Source organism: Apodemus sylvaticus, chromosome 16, assembly GCF_947179515.1.
Source record: "Apodemus sylvaticus chromosome 16, mApoSyl1.1, whole genome shotgun sequence".
Lineage (NCBI taxonomy): Eukaryota > Metazoa > Chordata > Mammalia > Rodentia > Muridae > Apodemus > Apodemus sylvaticus.
Window position 1 is genome coordinate 87,412,307 of NC_067487.1, and position 23,527 is coordinate 87,435,833.

The 23,527-nt window shown below is 41.1% G+C and overlaps 1 protein-coding gene across 1 annotated transcript in view; it reads right to left on the reverse strand.

The window, feature by feature from the left end:
- The window catches only part of Erap1 (endoplasmic reticulum aminopeptidase 1), a 33,202-nt gene extending 23,760 nt beyond the window's left edge, over positions 1–9,442 (reverse strand). Inside the window, exons 1-2 of the mRNA XM_052159568.1 lie at positions 9,264–9,442; positions 4,038–4,579 (exon numbers count right to left, since the gene is read on the reverse strand). Of these exons, the coding sequence (XP_052015528.1) occupies positions 4,038–4,525 (488 nt within the window). The 5' untranslated portion in view covers positions 4,526–4,579; positions 9,264–9,442. The remainder of the gene's footprint in view (positions 1–4,037; positions 4,580–9,263) is intronic.
- Positions 9,443–23,527: the final 14,085 nt, after the last annotated feature.

Genomic DNA, 23,527 nt, shown 5'->3' on the forward strand with positions numbered 1-23,527 from the left:
TTCTCGAATGGCCAAGAAGCACTTAAAGAAATGTTCAAAGTCCTTAGTCATCAGGGAAATGCAAATCAAAACAACTCTGAGGTTCCATCTTACACAAGTCAGAATGGCATGCTAGAAAGTATGTAGAGCAAGGGGAACACTTCTTCATTGCTGGTGAAAGTGCAAATTTGTACAGATACTCTTTAACTCAATTTTTCTCAGAAAATTAGCTATAGTTCTACGTCAAGACTCAGACATATCACTCATGGAGATATATTCAAAAGATGCTCCACCATCCCTTAAATACACTTGCTCAACTATGTTCACAGCAGCTTGATTTGTTATAGCTAGAAACTGGAAACAACCTATATATTCCTCAACTAAAGAATGGATCAAGATAATTTGGTATCTCTATACAATGGGATACTATTCAGCTATTTAAAACAATGATTTTGCAGGCAACTGGGTGAAACTTGAGAATATCCTGAGTGAGGTAGCCCAGTCCCAAAAGCACATGCATGGTATGTGTTCACTTATAAGTAGATTATAGACATAAAATATAGGATACCAATGCTACACTCCACAGACCCCAAATACCTAAACAAGAAGGAGGGCCCAAGTGAGGAAGCTTGAATCTCACTTAGAAGGGGGAATGAAATAGTAATAAGAGGCAGATATAGGGAGGGATCTGGGTGGTAAAGGGAATGAGGAGGTGAATGGGGGGATTCAGGATCAGGTGTGGAGAGGGACAGGAGAGATGGCCAGAAGGCCATGGGAATGAATGAAAATCTCCAACTGACAGAGGTGGGAGTAGGGGACATCTTCAGAACATAGCAGAGACCTGGGATAGGGGACCCACCCAAAAATCAATGAAAGGTGACCTTAGCTGTTGACTAGGCCACCTCCTGTAGCCAAGCAGGAACCCCAATGGAGCGACAGGTATACCAATCCAGCCACAACATTTGATCAGAATTTATCCTGTCTACAAAAAATTCAGGGTGGGGGGATCGGTGGATAGGTGAGGGGGATGGAGTAGAGACTGAGAAAATGGCCAACCAATAACCAGCCCAACTCGAGACTCATCCCATGGGCAAGCATCAATCCCTGCCACTATTAATGATACTGTTTTGCTTGCAGACAGGAGTCTGACATGGCTGTCCTCTGAGAGCCTCCACCCAATTGCTGACTCTGACAGATGCCAGACAGATGCCAGAGCCAAACAGTGGATGGAGTTTGGGGATTCTTATGGAAAAATTGGATAATACATTATGGGCTCCAAAGGGGATAGGAACTCCACAGGAAGACGAACAGAGTCAACTGACCTGGACACTTTGGCTCTCAGAGACTGGACCACCAACCAAAGAGCATACATACACAAGCAGGTCCTAGGTCTCCCAGCACATATATAGCAGACATGCAGCTTGGTCTTCATGTGGGTCCCAAACAACTGGAGCAGGGGATATCCCAATAAGCTCTTGCCTGTCTGTGAGATATGTTCTTCTATCTGGACTGCCTTATCTGGCCTCAGTAAGAAAGGATAAGTCTAGCCCTGCAGAGATATGATGTGCCAGCATGCTGGGAGAACTGGAAGGGAACAGGTGGGGAGGTGGTTCCACCTTCTCAGAGGAAAAGGGAAGGTGCTATGGGAGGGAAGGATTGTGGGAGGGGGTCATTAGGAAGGGGTAGTGAATGGGATGTAAACTGAATAAGTAAAATAAAAACAAATGAGAAGTAAGGGAGATATTTTTAGCTTTTGGCTCTTAAAACATTCCTTTACTCAGAAGAAAACTTTGAGAGTTTTCAAAATGTTGTAGAATCTGGCTTTACTTCTAGATATTTATTCTAATAAATATTTATTTACATTATTTTTAAGGATATTCTTTAAGCTTTTGGTATTATAAAGTTGAGTCAACTTAATTTCCATCTATTAGATATTAAATAGACATATTTCAATAAAATCACTGACATGATCATGATGATAAAAAAAAGTTTACTTCTAAAGCATAAAATATGAGTTTACTCATATATAATAACAATACTTGAATATCCAGGAATAAGTCTGCAAAGGTATCTCCTGGTGGCTTTCCAATCTTCTTGAAATAATCTGATTTTGATTTTTGATCTTACCAAAGTAATATGAAATCAGTATCATCTACAAAGAAAATTTGATGTTGAAATTTAGCATATGATCTTCTCAAACAGGCCGGGTGTGATAATACACATGTATTTTAACATTTGAGAAGCAGAGGCTCATGAATATCTGAGAGTTCAAGTTCAGCCTCAGCTACAAAGTGAGATCCTGCCTCAATAAAATAAATAAAATAATAAAAATAAAAAGTAAATAGAGAAATTCCTAATTTACAGACTGCAGAGATGGCTGGCTCAATGGTTAAGAGCACTGGTTGCTCTTCGGAGACTCGGGTCCATATGACAGCTTACAACCATCTGTAACTCCAGCCCTAAGGGAGCCAGTGCTGTTTTCTGGCATCCTTGGGCACAAGGCACATAAGCAGTATACAAACATACATGCAGGCAAAAATACTCCTATACATAAAAAATAAAAATATAAACTACTATAAAAAATAACTCCACAGAGAATCAAGAAGCTAGACTTGCGTAGCTGTCTTGTGAAGTATGTGTCATAGGCTTCTCAGGTTAGAGTCAATGGCTTTTGGGGCACAGTGTGACTTTCAGTTTCTGAGAAACATAAGCAGTCTCTCAGATAGTGAAGCATTCAAGTTGTTTTATGTTTTTCTGTATGTTCCCTTAGAAGGCAAGGAAGCATGAAAGCTTAACAGGACAAACTGGTTTTAGACAGTAACCTTATGGATACCTGGATAGCTTGCAAACTGGGGAGGGGGTCCCTTCAGGTATCCTGGCAGGGATTTGATCCCCAGGAAGAGATAAGAATGAAAACCAGTGCAGACTGATTTCTTCAACCTGAATCAGATTCAGGGGAGTCTAGAAACAGGTAGTTTATTCCCAATGTATTTAAGCCCAGCATAATTGGGAAAAAAGTTTCCTGGTGTAGTATAATCTCCACTACCCAGGAAAACATAATTACATTGAAACAACTCAGGTTACATGTCATTTCTTCCAAGATGTTTTCTAGAGATGTAATACTTTTAGTAGCTTAAGAGCCTATGGGTCTGTCCTGGTTTCCAGATAGTGTAAAGATAATTTTGGCTATTTGCCACCTCTGGTCCTGGTTGTAGGCCTGGCACAACAGATAAAACAAATTACCAGGTTGTTAATAACCTTCAATTCTTAGTGCTCTAGATGGAAGAACAGGTTTTTCATCTTTCCCATTAGAAAGACAATCTGGTGTTTAATAGTCTTGCTTTCCCTGGAGATATGTGGGCTCAAGGACCTTCCTGCTGTACTTCCAACAACAAATACCAACATACCCTGGCAACTATAGCTACAAGTTAGTACAGACTTTTGCCAAGGAAATAAAGCTAAACTGAGGATACTGAACTGGGCCTCAAGCAATATGACTGGCATTCTAATTTCGAAGTTTGTATTTTGGACACACAAGGTGCAGAGAGGATTATGAGGGACCAGGAGACAACAGAGCTGGAATGTAGCTCTTCATCGAGAACTGTGAAGGATGAAGAGCTACCACCAGACTCTAGGGAAAAGCAAGAAGGGACTGCACTCAAAGTCAGTGGGAACACAGGCCTATCACAGCTTGGTTTCAACATTCTTGCTTCCAAAACTAGGAGAAAATCAAGGCTATTCTAAAGGACCTAGTTCGTGGCACCTATTACAGGAGCCCCAGGAAAGTAATGCATACTCAAAAGAATTAAGTAATTTATTATAGCTCAGAAATATAATTATATGAGCAAATAGATATCTACTCTTCCAAAGCTGAAAAGAAGAAAATTGAATGGAAAAAATAAGGCAAAAAAAAGTAAGGGAGAAGATGTAATCATTTTTAACAGTATAAAGATGATAATATGAACAAAATTAAGCAAGAAAGGAGTGTTTGAAAGGAACCACATCTAAATATACATTTAGTGTGGACACACTTGAAGCAGAAAATACCTGTTCATTACCTCATTTCTCCTTTCTGTGTTCTGTAGGTGCTTTTATAGAATCCATGAAAGCTCTCAGACAGGTTGGCAGCATAGCTGATGATAACTGTGTACAGAGATCCTGTAAGGAGTGGCTGGGCAGCCAGCAGTGCAACTTGCTCATGAGCAGAATATTCCAGGACCTTCAGTGGTTCTTCAGACAGCATCTCTCCAGCTCCTCTCCTGAGAGTGGCCTTAGATATTTGCAGCTGGTAACTATGCATGATAATGGTGCTGGTGGGCTGGCTAGCTGTGATTTCTACTTCTGTTTTCCCCCAAAAAGTCAGAGTGCTGAGGTTTGCATGGATCATGAGGTCATAATGAATTGGGGTGATATACTCAGGAAGTCTCATGTTATTCCAAGGGAATGGGGCCCCATTACTAGCATTTGGAAATACTTTTTCACTATTTTGACACCAAGAAGATGACACAGCTAAAAAAGTCAATACTAGGGAAAGAAGAGAAGGCATGCTTGCAAGTTGACTATTTGAGGAGCAGAGACACCATCTTCTTGCTCAAATTACCTACAGGCACAATGAAAACAAAATATAGAAAAGCAAATATTATTATATTCAATGTTATTATGACATCATGTCAAAATGCATCATCAGACACAGATGGGAGGTTCCAAAAGTTCCAGATATTTAAAATCACCTTCCATTTGCCATTTGGGAGCTCTCTTCATTCTTTTTATTTTTACTGAGATGACCTCAATTGTGTATATCTGGGTAACCTAAAACTTGCTACATAAACTAGGCTGTCCTTCTGCTTCTGTCTCTGTCTCTGTCTCTGTCTCTGTCTCTGTCTCTGTCTCTGTCTCTCTCTCTCTCTCTCTCTCTCTATATATATATATATATATATATATATATATATATATTCTTTGTTTACATTCCAAATGATTTCCCCTTTCCCAATTCCCCCCTCCCCATAAGCCCTCTTCCCTCTTAGTACTGGAATTGCATGCAAAACTGGATTCAGACCCACTAGAAAGAATCATTTGACATTCAAATTTTAACTCGATTTTAGTTAAAGTAATATACTAGAATAAAATCACAAAGTAATAGGTCAAACTCTAGAAAAAAAGAGGAAATATTAGAGTGTCTAGAGTAACTTAATAAATGGACATTTGGGCATAAAACAGGCAAGGGCAGTCAGGCAGAGCTACAGCAGAATGTGATCAAAGAACCATTGTTCATACACATTAAATCTCAGGGTTGTCCTATTGTGCTCTACTGCCCTAGAGTCAGAAGCTGGCTCTGCTGCAGCCATTTCGACAATGACCCTTCAAGAGGTTCACCAGCTTAAAGTTCACTTGTCTGAAATGAAATGATGTGTTCACAACACTAAGCAGGGCAAAGAAACAGCAAGAATCTAGACTGTTCAGCTTCTGCAGTAGGAGACAGAATTGCATCCCAGTAATCCCCAGAAGATAGAGAAGATATTGGCTATTCATGTATAAATAGAAAGCACAACATAGGGTGGTATATTGTTTTAATAACAACAACAATAATAGCTGGGTATTGGTATTGGGAAAAATAAGAGTCATTTACAAAGCAAGAGAGTAAGTGTAGCTGCAGTGACTCTAGGAAGCAAGGCCAGCATCTAATTATAGCCCAGAAGGACATGTCAGATTTGGAAAGAAGTGTGAAATTAAAAGTGCTGCATGTGGGGTAAGTTCACTACTTTTGGAAGACAGAACATAGAAAAAGAATTACTATGGTCTTCCACCCAAGTACTTTAATTCCTAGATGAGATGAAATCAGGTGAGTTAAGGGTGATATAACCATAGGCTGGGCAATCCATATGGAATGAATTGTATCCCAGAGAGACTTGTGGCAAAATGACTATCCTCAAGAGAACTTATGTAAAGATTATACTAACAGCCTACTGGAAGTAACTCCACATTTTTGTTGTACTATAAAAGCCATGGGATATAAAGAATATGTGAACTTTATGAATGTTTGAAACTTATCCTCCATAATCAAGCATGGTTACATAGTTATGTCTTACACAAACCCATTTCTATCAGTTTTTGAAGAAAGGTTCCAAATAAAAAGCTCAAGAGAATGGTTCTAATTCCCTCAAACCCCTCTGGCTGCTGGATATTTGCACTCAAATTAGAAATGTGGATCCTGAAAAATGATCATGTCCCATGGGAATTTTCATTCTAAGATACAAAGGTTCTCAGATCTGGCTGTATATTTACATCACCCACAAAACAGTTTTATAGCATTAAAAACGACTAAATCTTTGATTTTTTTCAGTCTCTTGGTTTTTTTTTCATTTACCTTTCTGTCCTCCAGCTCTAGTAGACTCACCACCTATTTGCTTATGTAGTTAGATTTCTGAGCTATAAGTATTTTAATTATATGGGCTGCAAATTGACATCACCCATGTCTGTTACTTTCAGCTAAAATAAAAGTCAAAATTTTAAAGTCAAGTGATGCTTTGTAGTGGGTCTGAGGAGTGCCACCAGCTAGATGTGCTTGTACCTTCAGTACACAGGACACAGAATCGGGAGGGTTACTGCAAGCTGAAGGCCACTCTAGCTTATGCAGCATATTAAAATATGCTACCCAGGGTTACACAGTGAGGCTGTCTCAAGAAACAAAAACAATGAAGAGTATTTCCAAGAAATACTTATAGCACAAGAAAGGGAATTTAAAATATTTACTACTTTTGGAATAATGCTGGTTAGAGACATTCTGATGTATGTAACTGTGTATATATGACCCTTTCCAGTACCTGAGACCTAGATACTTATTGACAATAATTAAATGGGGATATATAGTGATATGGTCTAATAATCACCTTAAACAACAACAAACAACAAACTTTCCAGGGATTTTATTGGCAAGGCATGGTAAAAATCTTCTAAATACAGGCTCTATTCTTTAATAGCTATATATAAGGACACTACCACAGAAGTTGGTGTGTTGCCCTTGACCACTCATTTTCCATTCTTACCCACTGCCCACTCAGAATTTAAAATTAGAACTTTCTGCACTGGAGACTGCTGGAAAGCAATAATGCAATGGTCTTCAGATTTCCCACAGCAGCTACATGAGAGGGGCTTTATAAAACTCAGTACAGTGAGAGGTAATCGCAACCAATCTTAGGTCATTTTCTAGTACTTTTAGCTCTTGTGTTGCAAAAAGATTTGAAAGCAACAAGAGGGAAGGCCGAGGGATAAATCTACAAGAGAGTGGGACTACTGTGTGTTTATGAGGAGCTGGGCATTGGGGTGGAAGAGAGAGCAGTTATTAAGAAAGACTGGAATGAATATCAAATAGGCATCAGTGTCTTTTCATGAACTAGAAAAACCTAGAAGTAAAACTGTTAAATATTAAACCCTGACGCTAGCTCTGCCATGTCACCTCAACCTTCATTTTGTAGCTCTTAGCCTTCACTTGACCTCCCGGACATTGTTCCTTGCCCTGGCAAAAACACTTTGTGCGCTGAGTCAGGAACCTCAAGGACTTTCGAGATCTCCTAGGGTCCTTGCCTCTAGACTCACCCTATCAGCTTAAAGGTCAGGTAGTGCTGCTTTGTCAAGATAGCCTAAACATTGCAAAGGTTGTAAATGTTGAAAATGCATCTGTTTGTTTTTTCCCATATAAAAACTGGTTCTAGGGACCGTCTGAGGTCACAGTTCTGGATCCTGACTCCTGGCTGCATCCCTGATTAAAATCATTCTTGGAGTGTGCATTCAATAAACCATCCATACCTGAATGAAATTGGTGTCTCAGTGGCTTGTGTGGCTATTCTTAGAACACAATTAACTTTTAAAGGGAGAAAGAATTGTGGGTTCATTTATTAACATGTTTAACTTTGATGTCTAAAAGAAGACTCCCAAATAAAATTTCTAGGAGGACTTTTAGCACAGATATCATGTCATACCACTCCAGGTTTTGTTTTAATTTTAAGAACATTGTAAAATACTTTCCTTTTTCATGTGATCAAATTGAAGTTATCCATTCACAATGTGTGGTAAACTCTATCACCTAACTTAGCTCAAGCCAGAGAGTGTGCCATTTTAGAAATCTTATGAAAGCTGCACGTGGTGATCCTGACTTCTCATGCTCCTCAGGGAAGTTAAAGGTAATTGTTTGAATGATTTCTCATTTGTTTTAGGACACTGAATGTAAAACAATCAATCAGCAACACATATGCTTTCAAACTGCCCCCAGTATGATCCAAACTTTTGTAATCAGTAAAGTTAACATGCACTGAAAATGGCTCGTCACGTCTGACAAATTATTTCAATGCAGAGTTAAAACTATGTAAATATACTAGAATTTCCCTCTTGAGTCCACCTTAAAAAGCTGCTGATTCAAGTACATTTCCAAATCTGATCAGTAAAGGGGTGGAGGTGGGAGCTTTGACAACAGTGGCCAATTAAAAAAGTTTTTTAAATTGTTGACCATATATGGAGCTGACAGGAATTCTGACTTTCAAAAGAAAACACAGTATTTCTTTCCAAACCCGGTTACCAAAACTGTCACCAAAAGCTTAACAAAGTGTGTTCTCTTGCTCCTTCCCTTCCTCTTGGGAAATTAACCAGTCCAGCAACATACCAGAAAAGACACTCATTTTGCTCAAACAAGCTCAAAGAAAGCTTTCTCTACAAAGACCGCGTGTAGCCATGGGAGCAGGAGCAGGGGCGTGATTCGGATAGGGATCAGGATTAGGATACGAATTCGGCCCGGGACAGGAATCAGGAGGGGGAGGGGAGCAGGGTGGAAGTGGGGACCGATCCAGCAGAGAATCCAGGAGCAAGAGGGGGAGCCATCCGGACACTCCCTGCCCTCCCCAGAGCTTCTTCACTTCTCTGGGAATACTCTCAAGGTGTTCTCCACAGGCCTGTCCTCTCTGGCCGCCATCAGGCTTTAGTGGAATGGAGCGCGGGCCCGACTCCAGCAGCTATGCGGAGCGTGGTCAGCTCCTGACAGTGACTCTGGCCGGCAAGCGCGCGGGCCTCGCAGCCTAGGCTTTCTCCAGGCTGCCGACCGACCGGGCAGGGCCAGCCTGCGGCGCACTGCCGCCGCTCCTCGGCGCGGCGCGCTCGGACTCCTGCTCCCGACCCTCCGCGCCCGTCCTGCCCACTCGAGCCCCGTCCTCCACCGGGGCCAGAGCCCACCCTCAGCTGCCCACAGCCCGGTACCATGCGGGCCCAGCGCTCCACCAGGCTGGGCCGAGCCGCCTCACCTTCACCACCACCGCCATTCTGCCGCCCGGCACCGAAAGCGAAAGTGAAGTTGGACGGCAAGAGCTCGTGGGGCCCGGGCAGGCAGCACACCTGCTAAGGCGGAAAAAGAGAGCGAGTCCAAGGGAGCGGTCTAGCCTGGGCTTCCCCGAAAGAGGATGAATTCTCCAGGGCTGGCAGAGCACCAGGCAGAGAGGTGCACCCGCCAGAACGTGGACTCTCTTCTACATCTCATGGTGTATTTGATTTGTTTGCAAATTTCACAAATGGAAGAAATGTAGCAGTGTGCAAAGGCAGTGCTCAACATGGCATTCAGATTGCCTTGGAGGGGCACCTATTGGATGCTGATATTTTCAGTGAGAATACAAAAGATACAACCCCGGAAGTCAAATTCTGAATGCTCTGGGGTTTTCTATACAGTATAGGTACCTTAGATGCTGGGGGTATTTTGGAGGGGGGAGGGTTAGAGGTGTCCTCCAGAACTTCCCTACCCCTCCCTAATAAGGAAAAGGCACTGCACTACAGAGGATTGATTGCTATTTATTTTTAGTTTTTCGAACAGGATTTCTCTGTGCAGCTGTGTCTTGAAACTCGTGCTGTAGACTAGTCTGGCCTTGTGCTCACAGAGATCCTACCGCCCTCCCCACCCCCACCCCCCAGTACCGGAATCAAAGGTGTGTGCTACACTGCCAGGCAAGATTAGATGGCTAAGACCTGCTGCTATTTCAGAAGTCATTTGTTCAAGTCTCAAGAAACTACAGGGTGGCTCCTGATCATCTATAAAGGGATCTGATGCCCTCTTCTGGCACGTAGGTGTACATACAGCACTCCTACATTTAAAAATAAATAAATAAAATTAAAGCTAGTTTTACACAGAAGTAATACAACATACATTGTAGTCCCTATCCACATACTATCCTGGCTGTCCCCAGGCTTTCACTTAGGCCTAGTTCTCAGTCTTCTGCCCATTGAGAACTTGACAGCAAAGCCACTGAGCATTATTTTCCAATATTGTTTTCAATGCTTCTTTTTTTTGCAAAACTATGTACTACCAGGGATTTTTTCTTATAAAGGAAAACAATTAATTGGGGCTAGCATACAGTTTCAGAGGTTTAGTCCGTTATCAACATGGTGAGGAGCACGGCAGCGTGCAGGAAGACTTGGTGCTGGAGGAGCCGAGAGTTGTACATCTTGATCTGAATATAACCAAGAGAATACTCCGAATTCCACACTGGGCAGAGCTTGAGCATTGGACACCTCAAAGCTCAACTACACAGCGATACACTTCCTCTGACAAGGCCACAACTCTTAATAGTGCCACTCTCTGTGGGCCAAGCATAGGAACAGATCAATCTGTGAGGGCTAAACTTATTCAAACCAGCATGCATATGTACAACATAAACTAGGCCTGATAAGGTAAATAATATAATATCCTGCCTCCCACCCCAAGAGACAAGAGTGTCATATATAGTCCAGCCTGAACTATCCAGTCCTGGCCTGAACTCACGGTCCACCAACTTCAGCCTTCAGAGTTGCTGATACTGTGGTATATACCAACCACTACATCCTGAAATCTGTGTGTACTCATGGGCTGCCAACAACTAAACTACTAAAATACATGTTGCATCTGTGTAATTATACTATAAAAAGAACCCAGGTCCCTATAATGTCCAGTCACCTTTTAAGGAACTGAGCCAAGCAGTCCACACTCTGAGCTACTTGTGGCATGTATCCTTTTGGATGGCATACGCCGCTCATCTCAGCCTGCAGTGGAGGGGAAGGGGAAATCACTATGAATCCAGTCTGGACTATGTAGCAGGTTCATGTCTCAAAATACTTGAGCAACTATAAAACTCTGAACTTGAATAACATCAGCCTCCACCAAGCAGCTGATGGTGCTTGATGTGTGTGTGTGTGTGTGTTTGTATACATGCACACAAAATACACATAAAATTAGAATGCTGAGGGGGGAAGACCTCAGGTTGGAAGCCAATTTAGGCTATGTAGGAAAACGGTCTCAAAAAATACAACTAGGTGACCAGGAGGTGTTGGTGCACACCTTTAATCCCAGCACTTGGAAGGCAGAGGCAGGGAGATCTCTGAGTTGAGGCCAGCCTGGTCTGTAGAGCAAGTTCTAGGACAACCAAGGCTACAAACTGAGAAACCCTGTCTCAAAAACCAAAAACAACAACAACAACAACAGCAGCAGCAGCAGTAGCAGCAGCAGCAGCAGCAGCAGCAGCAGCAGCAGCAACAACAACAACAACCAATTTAGCTGTGCAATAGTGGCTCATGACTCTAATTCCAGCACAGAATAGGCAGAGAAAAGCAAGTCTCCATGAGTCCCAAATCAGACTGGTCTACATAGAGAGTTCCAGGCTAGCCCAGGTTACACACTTTTTGACCCCACAATACTTCTAATTATTTACTTCTTTAATGCTTATGCTGCTGAGACTGAACCTGGAATCTTTAAGCCCACACTTTAATACTTCCTACATTATAGCTGTCAATCATTTATAACAGAGCTTGAAACTCCCAATTTGGGTGTCCTTTACAAGCACGTAGATATGGCGAGTAGTTCTATGTCCAGATATAAAACAAAGACCTAGGTTCTTTAGCCAAACCTCCTGCTTCTTGTTAAAGCCTGACTGTCAATTTTACTTTCTATCCTATGGTTTTAGATTAGAAGCCTATGACAATTGTGGATGTGAACTAAAGGTCACTTTTCTCAACATCAGGTTCCTGTCCTATGACCTACAGTATGGTTCCAGCTAGGTGGCCTGCTAGAATTTTCTGTCTCCTAAATATTTTCAGTCCCAGGTTCTCTAGTGTCTTCCATCCTTTTTTTTTTTAAGATTTATTTTTTGAACATTTTTAATTGGATTTTTTTAAATTTTCATTTCAAATGTTATCCCCTATCCCATCACCACTTACCCTGCTTCTATAATGGTGTTCCCCAACCCACCCTTACCACACTAGTATTCCTCTACACAGGGGCATCAAGCCTTCAAAGGACCAAGGGCCTCCCCTCCCTTTGATGCCAGATAAGGCCTCTTCAGTTCCTTCGGTCCTTCCCCTAACTCCTCTATTGGGGTCCCTGTGCTCAGTCCAATGGTTGGCTGTGAGAATCCACATCTGTATTAGTCAGGATCTGGCAAAGATTCTCAGGAGACAGCTGTATACAGGCTCCTATTAGCAAGCACTCCTTGGTGTCCACAATAGTGCCTGGGTTTGGTATCTGAATGTGGGATGGATCCCCAGGTGGAGAAGTCTCTGGATGCCCTTTTCTTCAGTCTCTGGTCTACTCTTTGTCCCTGTATTTCCTTTAGACAGGAGCAATTCTGGGTTAAAATTTTAGAGATGGGTGGGTGGCACCATCCCTTAACCAAGGTGGCCAAGACTAACCTCTGGATATAGTCTCAACAGGTTCCCCTCCCCTTTGCAGGGTATTTCATCTAATGTCATCCTCCTGGGGTCCTAGGAAGCTCTTGCTTTACTGATATATGGGGCTTTCTAGTTGCTAATCCGAATTCCTCATCCCCCATTGCTACACACTGCTGTTCAATTTCCTGACGCTCTGTCCATCTCTTCCATCTCCTCCCATACCAGATTCTTCCCTCTTTCCCCTTCCCCTCTTCTCTTCTTCCCAAGTCCCTCCCACCCTCTACTTCCCTTGATTATTTTGTTCCCCCTTCTAAGAAGGACTGAAGCATCCACGCTTTGGTCTTCACATTTCTTAAGGTGTTTCTCAGCTCTCCAAAGTTCTTCATGTGAAAATTCTTTGTTTAGCTCCTTACCCCACTTTTTAATGGGGTTATTTGGTTCTCTGGGCTCTACCTTCTTGAGTTCTTTGTATATATTAGATATTAGCCCTCTGTCAGATTTAGGGTTGGTGAAGATCCTTTCCCAATCTGTTGGTTGACGTTTTGTCCTTTGGACAGTGTCCTTTGCCTTACAGAAACTTTGTAGTTTTATGAGGTCCCATTTGTCAATTCTTTCTCTTAGAGCATAAGCTATTGGTGTTCTATTCAGGAACTTTTCCCCTGTGCCCATGTCCTCAAGGGTCTTCCCCAGTTTCTTTTCTATTAGTTTCAGTGTGTCAGGTTTTATGTGGAGGTCCTTGATCCATTTGGAGTTGAGCTTAGTACAAGGAGATAAGAATGGATCGATTCGCATTCTTCTGCATGCTGACCTCCAATTGAACCAGCACCATTTGTTGAAAAGACTATTTTTTTCCCACTGGATGCTTTCAGCTCCTTTGTTGAAGATCAAGTGACCATAGGTGTGTAGGTTTATTTCTGGCTCTTCAATCCTATTCCATTGATCTGCTTGCCTGACATTGTACCAATACCATGCAGTTTTTTTTTTTTATCACTGTTGCTCTGTAGTAAAGTCTGAGGTCTGGGATACTGATTCCCCCAGAAGTTCTTTTACAGTTGAGAATAGGTTTAGTTATCCTGGGTTTTTTGTTATTCCAGATGAATTTGAGAATTTCTCTTTCTATCTCTATGAAGAACTGGGTTGGGATTTTGATGGGGATTGCATTGAATCTGTAGATTGCCTTTGGCAAGATGGCCATTTTCACTATATTAATCCTGCCAATGCACAAGCATGGAAGATTTTTCCATTTTCTGAGATCTTCTTTGATTTCCTTCTTCAGAGATTTGAAGTTCTTGTCATATAGGTGTTTCACTTGTTTTGTTAGTCACCCCAAGATACTTTATGCTGTGTGTGGCTATTGTGAAGGGGGTCATTTCCCTAACTTCTTTCTCAGTCTGCTTATCCTTTGAGTATATAAAGGCTACTGATTTGCTTGAGTTGATTTTGTAGCCAGCCACTTTGCTGAAGTTGTTTATCAGCCGTATTGAAAAGATATGGAGAGAGAGGGCAGCCTTGTCTAGTCCCTGATTTTAGTGGGATTGCTTCAAGTTTCTCTCCATTTAGTTTGATCTTGGCTACCGGTTTGCTGTATATTGCTTTTGCTATGTTTAGATATGGGCCTTGAATTCCTGTCCTTTGCAAGACTTTTAGCATGAAAGGATGCTGAATTTTGTCAAATGATTTTTCAGCATCTGATGAAATGATCATGTGGTTTTTTTCTTTGAGTTTGTTTATGTAGTGGATAGCATTTATGGATTTCCTTATATTGAACCAACCCTGCATCCCTGGGATGAAGCCTACTTGATCATGGTGGATGATCGTTTTGATGCCTTCTTGGATTCAGTGAGCAAGAATTTTATTGAGTATTTTTGCATCGATATTCATAAGGGAAATTGGTCTGAAATTCTCTTTCTTAGTTGGATCTTTGTGTGGTTTTGGTATCAGCGTAATAGTGGCTTCTAAGAAGGAGTTGGGTAGTGTCCTGTCTGTTTCTATTTGGTGGAATAGTTTGAAGAGTATTGGCGTTAAGACCTTCTTTGAAGGTCTGATAGAATTCTGTAGTGAAACCATCTGGTTCTGTGCTTTTTTTTTTTTGGTCGGAAGGCTATCTATGACTCCTTCTATTTCTTTAGGGGTTTTTTGATCCTGGTTTAATTTTGGTATTTGGTATCTGTCTAAGAAATTGTCCATTTCCTCCAGATTCTCCAGTTGTGTTGAGTACAGGCTTTTGTAGTAGAATCTAATGATTTTTTGAATTTCCTCAGTTTCTGTTGTAATATCTCCCTTTTCATTTCTAATTTTGTTAATTTGGATACTTTCTCTGTGCCCTTTGGTTACTTTGGCTAAGGGTTTATCTATCTTGTTGATTTTTTTCAAAGAACCAGCTCCTGGTTGAAAGTCAATTTTATTCGATATTAAAATGGCTACTTCAGCTTGTTTCTTGGGACCATTTGCTTGGAAAATTTATTTCCAACCCTTTACTCTGAGGTAGTGTTTGTCTTTGACACTGAGGTGGGTTTCCTGTATGCAGCAAAATGCTGGGTCCTGTTTATGTATCTAGTCTGTTATTTTATGTCTTTTTATGGGGAATTGAGTCCATTGATGTTAAGAGATATTAAGGAAAAGTGATAATTACTTCCTGTTATTTTGTTGTTAAAAGCTATGTTTGTGTGGCTGTCTTCTTTTAGGTTTGTTGAAAAAAAGATTACTTTCTTGCTTCTTCTAGGGTATAGTGGAGAACACGTTGTGTTGTTGTTTTCCATCTATCATCTTTTGTAGGGCTGGATTTGTGGAAAGATATTCTGTAAATTTGGTTTTGTCATGGAATATCTTGGTTTTTCCATCTATGGTTATTGAGAGTTTTGCTGGGTATAGTAGCCTGGGCTGGCATTTGTGTTCTATTAGGGTCTGTATGAGGTCTGCCCAGGATCTTCTAGCTTTCAAAGTCTCTGGTGAGAAGTCTGGTATAATTCTGATAGTTCTGCCTTCATATGTTACTTGACCTTTTTTCCTTACTGCTTTTAATATTCTTTGTTTTGTACATTTAGTGTTTTGACTATTATGTGATAGGAGGAATTTCTTTTCTCATCCAATCTATTTAGAGTTCTTTAGGCTTCTTGTATGATCCTGGTCATCTCTTTCTTTAGGTTAGGGAAGTTTTTGTCTATAATTTTGTTGAAATATTTATTGGCCCTTTAAGTTGGGACTCTACACTCTCTTCTATACCTTAGGTTTGTGGTAAGAAAATTGGTTTCTGATGATGCCAAGTTCCTTTGGTTTCTGTTCCTTATGTTCTTGCTCTTGCCTCTCACTATCTGATTATCTCTTGTGCTACCTGCCCTTGATATATCTGACTGGAGCCTGTCCTTCCTGTGATCCTAGTTATGTCAAAACTCTTGGCAGTCAAAATGCCTTTGGGGCTCTGAAATTGTGTTGTGACCAAGCTCTTAGAATTCTGGGATCCTCTGATCCTGGGCATGTTAGAATGCCTAAAAGTGAAGTTTCCTCTGGGTGTTATGGGATTGATTGCAGAGTTCATGCCCAAGGTTCACTAGCCCAGACAGGAAAGTATCTGTCCCACTGGTCCTGCATCCTTGGATCCCTCTGGCCCCAGTTATGCCCGGTGGTGTTGGGACAGATGTTATGTCCTCCTAACCTCCAATCCTGTGATCCCAGGCATGTTAGAGCACCTGGAAGTGGAGATTCCTCTGACTGGTAAGGGACTGGCTGTAGAGTTCACGACCAAGGTAAAGCAGCCCAGAACAGAAGGTACATGTGCCACTCAGTATAGATATTTTAAACTGGGAAAGGTTTTACCATTGAAAATGTGTAAGTGAAGATTATATTCAATAAATAAAAATTTAAAAAGTGTCATCTGTTTTTTATTAAAGCATATCATGAAAGAAAGCTTTATTATTATTTATTTTCAAAGTATTTTCAATTTTGAATTTTAGCACTGAGAAGCCTGCAGGTTACTGTGGTGGTTGAATGAGTAAGAATAGCCCCACAGGCTCATGTGTTTAAATGCTTAGTCACCAGGGGGTAACACTATTTAAAAGGATCAGGAGGTGTGGCCTTGTTGGAGGAAGTGTGTCTCTAGGGCTGGGCTATGAGGCTTCAAAAGTCCACATCAAGTTCAGTGTCTACCTATCTACCTGTAGATCAGAATGTCACTCTTAATTGCTCTAACACCATGCCTGCTATGCCTGCTACCATACTTCTTGCCATGGTGAAAATGGACTAAACCACTGAAACTGTAAGCAAACCCCAAATTCAATGCTGTGTGTGTGTGTGTGTGTGTGTGTGTGTGTGTGTGTGTGTGAGAGAGAGAGAGAGAGAGAGAGAGAGAGAGAGAGAGAGAGTTGCTTGGTGTCTCTTCACAGTTATAGCATAGTGACTAAAACATTTACACATATGCAACAGGAGTTATCAGAAGCAGGAAGCAAGAAATGAATAGATGAACCTAGCTTTTTTCTGTTATGGGGAGGGAGACAGAGACAGAAAATGAGCATGCAAGTGAGTATTCAATATACTATAAAATGGTAGGTAAGCCATCAACTTGGTACCCTTTCTCTTCCCTCTGACAATTACTAAGCTTGGCAGTTTTCTTAGTTTTGGTTTCACAGACTCTATACCTGAACTTAAAATTAAAAATCTAAAGTCCAAGATCAGCCTTTCCAAAATTCCAGGTAGTGTTTTAAAACTAGAAGTGAATGCTTCCAAATCCACACTTACACTCTGTACTTCTCTTTGATTCTAAAGATGATATCACAGCCAGTGTAACTAGCTATAACTGAGCCAGAGTGCTCAGCCCTGTTAGCTTCCTCCTTGTCCATTACCCAGCTCTTTCCTGCCCAGTTCACAGAGGAACCTATTTCATCCTGTATTTTCACATGACTTCTGTATCAGCTTCAACTCTTTAATTCCATTTGCTTCTTCTTTACTGATATTCAAGAAATGTCTTTATGGCTGTGTGTATATTTCAGTGGTTGAGGAACACATGCCTAGCATCCATTGTACTTGTGAAGTAAGGGTAAAACATACTGAATGATCATAAAGGAAAGTTTACTAGTAACAAAAGAGAAACAATTACATAAAAATAAAATTTAAAATAATGCAATGCAAAGCCCTTAACAAGCTAAGTTAGCTGGGAGTTCTTAGAGGTGCTTACAGATTTTAAAAGCTAGAGGTAAGCAGTAATGCCAATCTTCATATGATCAGAGATATTACCAGATTCTGAAACCCCTATAATACTGCTGGATTTTAGTAAAATACTTACCATAATTTGGTTCTATTTGAATCTGGGATGGGGTGTTTATTTTTATAATTAAAAATATCAACAGGTATCAAGAAGCAGTTTGGGATAGGATCCGTTCAGTTTCCAACCGTGCTCAGAGCTGAGCCTGTGGCACAGCTCTCCATACACAAATTCCTCCCAGGGAGAGATGGTTTCCCAGGAGTGTAGATGCACAGGCTTAGAGGAGGGACAAGCCACAATCAGAGACAGCAAGACCAGCTAACACCAGATAAAACCAGATGGCGAGATGCAAGAGCAAGAACAGAAACCAAGGATACTTGGCATCATCAGAACCCAGTTCTACCACGACAGCAAGCCCTGGATACCCCAAAATACTGGAAAAGCAAGACTCTAATTTAAAATTACATCTCAGGATAATGATAGAAGACTTTAAGAAGGATATAAATAATATAAATAAATAAAATAGAGGTGAACATAGGTAAACAGGTAGAATCCTTAAAGAGGAAACATAAAAATCCCTTAAAGAATTAATGGAAAACACAAGCAAACAGGTGAAGGAATTGAACAAAACCATCCAGGATCTAAAAATGGAAAGAGAAACAATAAAGCAACCACAAATATAGACAAACCTGGAGTTAGAAAACGTAGGAAAGCGATCAGGAGCCCTAGAGGCAAGTATCACCAACAAAATACAAGAGAAATAGAAAGAAATACAAGAAAAATAGAAGAGAGAAACTCAGGTCCAGAAGATATTATAGAAAAAAAATCTACATAACAGTCAAAGAAAATGCAAAAAGCAAAAAGCTTCTAACCCAAAGCATCCAGGAAGTCAAAGACACAATGAGAAGACCAAACCTAAGGATAATAGGTATAGAAGAGGGCAAAGATTTTCAAATTACACTGCCAGTAAATATCTTCAACAAAATTATAAAAGAAAACTTCCCTAACCTAAAGAAAGAGATGCCCATGAACATAAAACAAGCCTACAGAACTCCAAATAGACTGGACCTGAAAAGAAATTCCTCCTATCACATAATAATCAAAACACCAAATGTACTAAACAAAGAAAGAATATTAAAAGCAGCAAGGAAAAAAGGTCAAGTAACATATAAAGGCAGACCTATCAGAATAGCACCAGACTTCTCACTAGACACTATGAAAGCTAGAAGATCTTGGGCAGATGTCATACAGACCCTAAGAGAAAGAGATGCCAGCCCAGGCTACTATACCTGGGGATGTGGGTTCACCATGAAAGTGGAAACACAGCAAGTGTCTCGCAAGTGGGAGAATTAGCCTGAGGCAGAGAGAGCTTTCAAACTGCTTACCAATGCATGTGTTCATCTAAGTGTTTATTCCTGAATCACATACACACAGCCAACAGAAATACACTCATCATATTGTATCCTCATATTTGTACATACTTTCTAAAACATACTGAAAATGAATAACTTCGAAGGGAAGAAGTGGGGAAGGCATTGAGAGAGAACAATGTATAATGAGATATACTTTAATTAAAATGTCAAATCATTTTTCAATAAAATCACAGGTAGACAGGCAGCGTGCTAGGGAAGAAGATTGTGAACTGAAAGAAGATAAGGTTCAGTGCCATAAACAACTTGGTAGGTAATCAAGTCCTGTAAATACAGTCCCAAGGGATCTGATGCTCCTTGGCCTTGCAGGTATTGCACAGAGATGTACACAAGCAACACAACCATGCACATAAAAATGAAACTATAAAGGAATTGACTATAATGCTGACTTAGCCCTGAGACAGAGCACAGTCAGGGCGAGTTAAAATGGATTCCTTCTGGTGTGGATTTAGGCACAGCTGTGGACATTCTTGGAACCAGCCTCCTTAGAGTCAAAACCAGCCATTTTCTAAGGATAGAATAGCACCACGTAGCTGTTCATCTGAGATCTGCAACCACAGTGCTATTAGAACACTTTTCCTTGATGTTATTTGTATTCTTTGTTCTTGAAATGTCAGAAAAAATTGTTAAATCTCTATATCCTTGAACATGGGAGATCTCTCAGTTTTGTTTTTTTACCTTTTAACTATTTTATTACTTTCATATTTTTGTCTAGTTCTTACCTCTCTCGTGGTACACAATCCCAAAAATGCCCATCCCATTCCTCTACCCCCCTCTCACTAATAGCATGTTTCAATCCCTCAACACCCAGTTCAAACTACTAGAAAAAAATCTTCAATAAAATCATTTAAAAAAAAAAACCTTCTCAAACCTAAATAAGAGTATGGCCATAAATATCCAAGAAGCCTATAGCACCCCAAATAATTTAGAACAAAAATAAAATTCTCTTGTCACATTTAATCAAAACACTAAATGTGAGAGCTAAATCTGCGCCATGTTCTCTGTCCCCAAATACTGCAGTGTGAGAGAGGGTCTTCCAAGAGTGACGGCAATCCTGTGACTACAGTTAAGACTATCATTTCTGCTCAAAAGGACCCCCACAGAGAACTCAGGTCAAAAAACTGAGGAGCAGCCTGGGACATGACACTTCCATTATCCTCCTGCACCCAGAGCTGATCCTGTGACACAGAGCTCCATATCCAAATACTGTGGGGAGAGAGCTGATCTCCCAGGAGTAACACCACACCTGCAAACATAGGTAAGACTCCACTTCTTCTTAAAATTCCAGGCCCAAGAGCGATCCACCCAGAGCCATCAGGACACAGAAACCAAGTAACAGCTGGGGACAGGATCCTTCTGGAGCTCCACCTAGGATCTGGCTGACTATGTGCAAATTATCCCCATACAAAAATTCCTCCTGGAGAGAACTGTTCTCAGAAGTACTGACACACAGGCTTGCAGGAGAGAGAAACTTCAGTCACAGACAGATCAGCTAACACCAGAGACAACCAGAAAGTGAGACACAAGGGCAAAAACAAAAGCAACAGAAACCAAGGCAAACTGGTTTCATCAAAATCTAGTTCTCCCACCACAGCAAGCCCTGGATACCCCAACACACCAGAAATGCAATCATGTTGTGAGTCATGTTTATTCTTCTGTTGTATGTGAACTGGGCCCCATAATAATGTAAAGATAGTTCCCATATGGGAATTCTAGGTTCATGGATAACTCACTGACCTATTTCTTTGGGGACAAGAAAGAAGATTTTGATATTATGAAACTGAGCACTAGGAAGGCATATGAGAGAAAAGATAGAAGCTGAATTAAAAAAAACAAACAAACAAATTCTTTAACCTAATCCTGAGACTTACTTTAACCCTGACTTTTCTTTGTTTAATAGGGATACTAATTATATATATATTGAATGTTTATTATTTTACCATTTGTATTTTCCAATAAATTCTGCAAGTTTAACTCCTTTTTTCCCATTTTTTCAAATATATCTTTACTAATGGACCAAAGACATAGGAAACATTTCTAATATATTGAAGAATTTGATGGTAAATATTTCTGATAAATTTGAAGAATTATAGAAAATGTATTAAAAGCAAAGATTTTCATGGAAAATAATACATAAAAATGGTAGACACAGAAAACATTTCTAAAACTATTTAAAGGGTTAAATAGAAATATTTTCTCATAAAATAGAAAACTTACATCGAATATAAATGGTGAGAAACTTGAAACAATCCCAGTGAAATCAGGGAGCAGACAAGGCTGCCCGCTCTCTCTCTATTTGTTCAATATAGTACTCAAAATCCTAGCCAGAGCAAATCTGCCAAGGGCTAGGCCCCAGGCTGTTATTGTCTCTGCCAAATATGTTCCTGGGTTTGAAGAGGAGCTATGTCATTCTCCATATATGAGGGTCTCATGGAAAGACTTGCTGGATGAAGCTAGCCCTCCATACATCTCTCCCCCCCCTCTCTCTCTCTCTCGCTCACTCACTCACATTCTCTCTCTGCCTCTATGTCTGTCTGTCTGTCTCTTTAATTGTTTTATTTACTTATATTCCATATGTTGCCTCACTATCCAGTACCCCCTCCCAGGGTTCTTTACTGCCCCTCCCTTTTGCCTTGGAGAGTGTGCTCCATCACCCCCACCTCCACTCCTCTCATCCACCCATCCACCACCAGCTCACCTCCCCCATTTTCCTTCCCTGGGACAGCCTGTCTATTCAAGATTAGACCAATAGTGTCCCATTTAGTACAGACAATGCCTTCCTCTGCTACATATGTCATGGCCAGCCCATGCTTTTAGATTGATGGCTTAGTCTCTGAGCTCCCCGGGGTCTGGGATACTTGATACTGTTGGCTTTCTTAAGGGATTGACATCCCATCCAATCATTCAATCGGAACTGGTGGAATTTCAGACATGCTGTCACCATGACGGCAGCTTGGACTGGTCTCTCGCCACTCTCTGCCCTGCTAGGACTTCTCAACAGGTGTGGTTGGTGTACAGGTGTTGGCAATGGCCTTGGAACACAGTCTCAGAAAAGTAGCTCTGGACTGAAAGCCAGCCATCTTATCATGCCAGGGCCATGAGTTCTAGAATGCATTCTATTCCCACCTTGGAACAGACCAGGCAGTGTTGCTGACTGAACTGTGCTTTAAGGTCGGCCAATGGTCAAGCCTGTGTGGCCGCAGGGACCTTTCTTCTGCAGGAGGGGAACCTGGTCACAATGTAACGAGTAAGTCCCATTGTGTGTTCATTGTGTGTCCAGAATGGCTTTCACTCAAAGCATTCTGACTACAGAGTCTTTCTGTGGGACGTCACACTCATGAGATGTGTGATTCTTGAGGCCTCTCTACTGACAAATATTCATCAAGAGCTCACCTTGTGTTTCCATCGGGGTGTGTACAGAAAGCAGATGCCGTGAGAAGATTTGTTGAGGCGGGATCTCCTGACCCCGTGAGACTGTTTAGAAAGGTGTGGGGTCAGGGCCACACAGGAAGAAACAGCTACTTGTGAGTAGCCTGTTCTACAAAGTGAGTTCCACCGAGGTGAGAAGAGATTTGTGGTGCTAGGGAAATGTTAGTGATCTACAAAATAACAGACAGGAGCCGAACTGGTGTAACTTATGTTATGGTTGTTATTTTATTTTATTTTATTTTATTTTATTTTATTTTATTTTATTTTATTTTATTTTATTTTATTTTATTCGAGTTATCTTGGTCCCTTCCAAGGGACCACTCTCATGCAGGATGGTTGTGGTGGTTGAGGGCAATGTAGGAACCAGAGTCAAGGAATGAGGCCTGGCAAGAAAGCTAAAGTCTCCATGTGCAGACCCTCAGTCCTTCTACAGAGCTGCAGTCCAGAAAGTTCTTCAGCACAGGGGGTGCTGCGGCACTGGAGTTCCAGGTGATGGGGACCTCAGTGCTCCTCCTGTGAATCCGCTTCTCTAATAGTTATGACTGGTCCCTCAAGCCATCTTCCTTAGGCTGTCAGCAGGCCCGAGTTGTTTTCCGAAGGTGATTTGAAACCACATATGTGTTTTTGTTCCTCCGAACATTCACTGTGCTGACAGACTTATGCTCTGCCAGGTGAATGAGGTGCAATTCTGCAGGAGCTCTGGTTCTGGAAGGTGTGCCCCAAAAGGCTAACAAAAAACCCTGGCACCTTGGTTCAAGAATGGAGCTGCATTGCAGGTGCCATGGGTTCGGTTTGTTTTCTGCCCTGCTCAACCTCCTGACATTTTGAA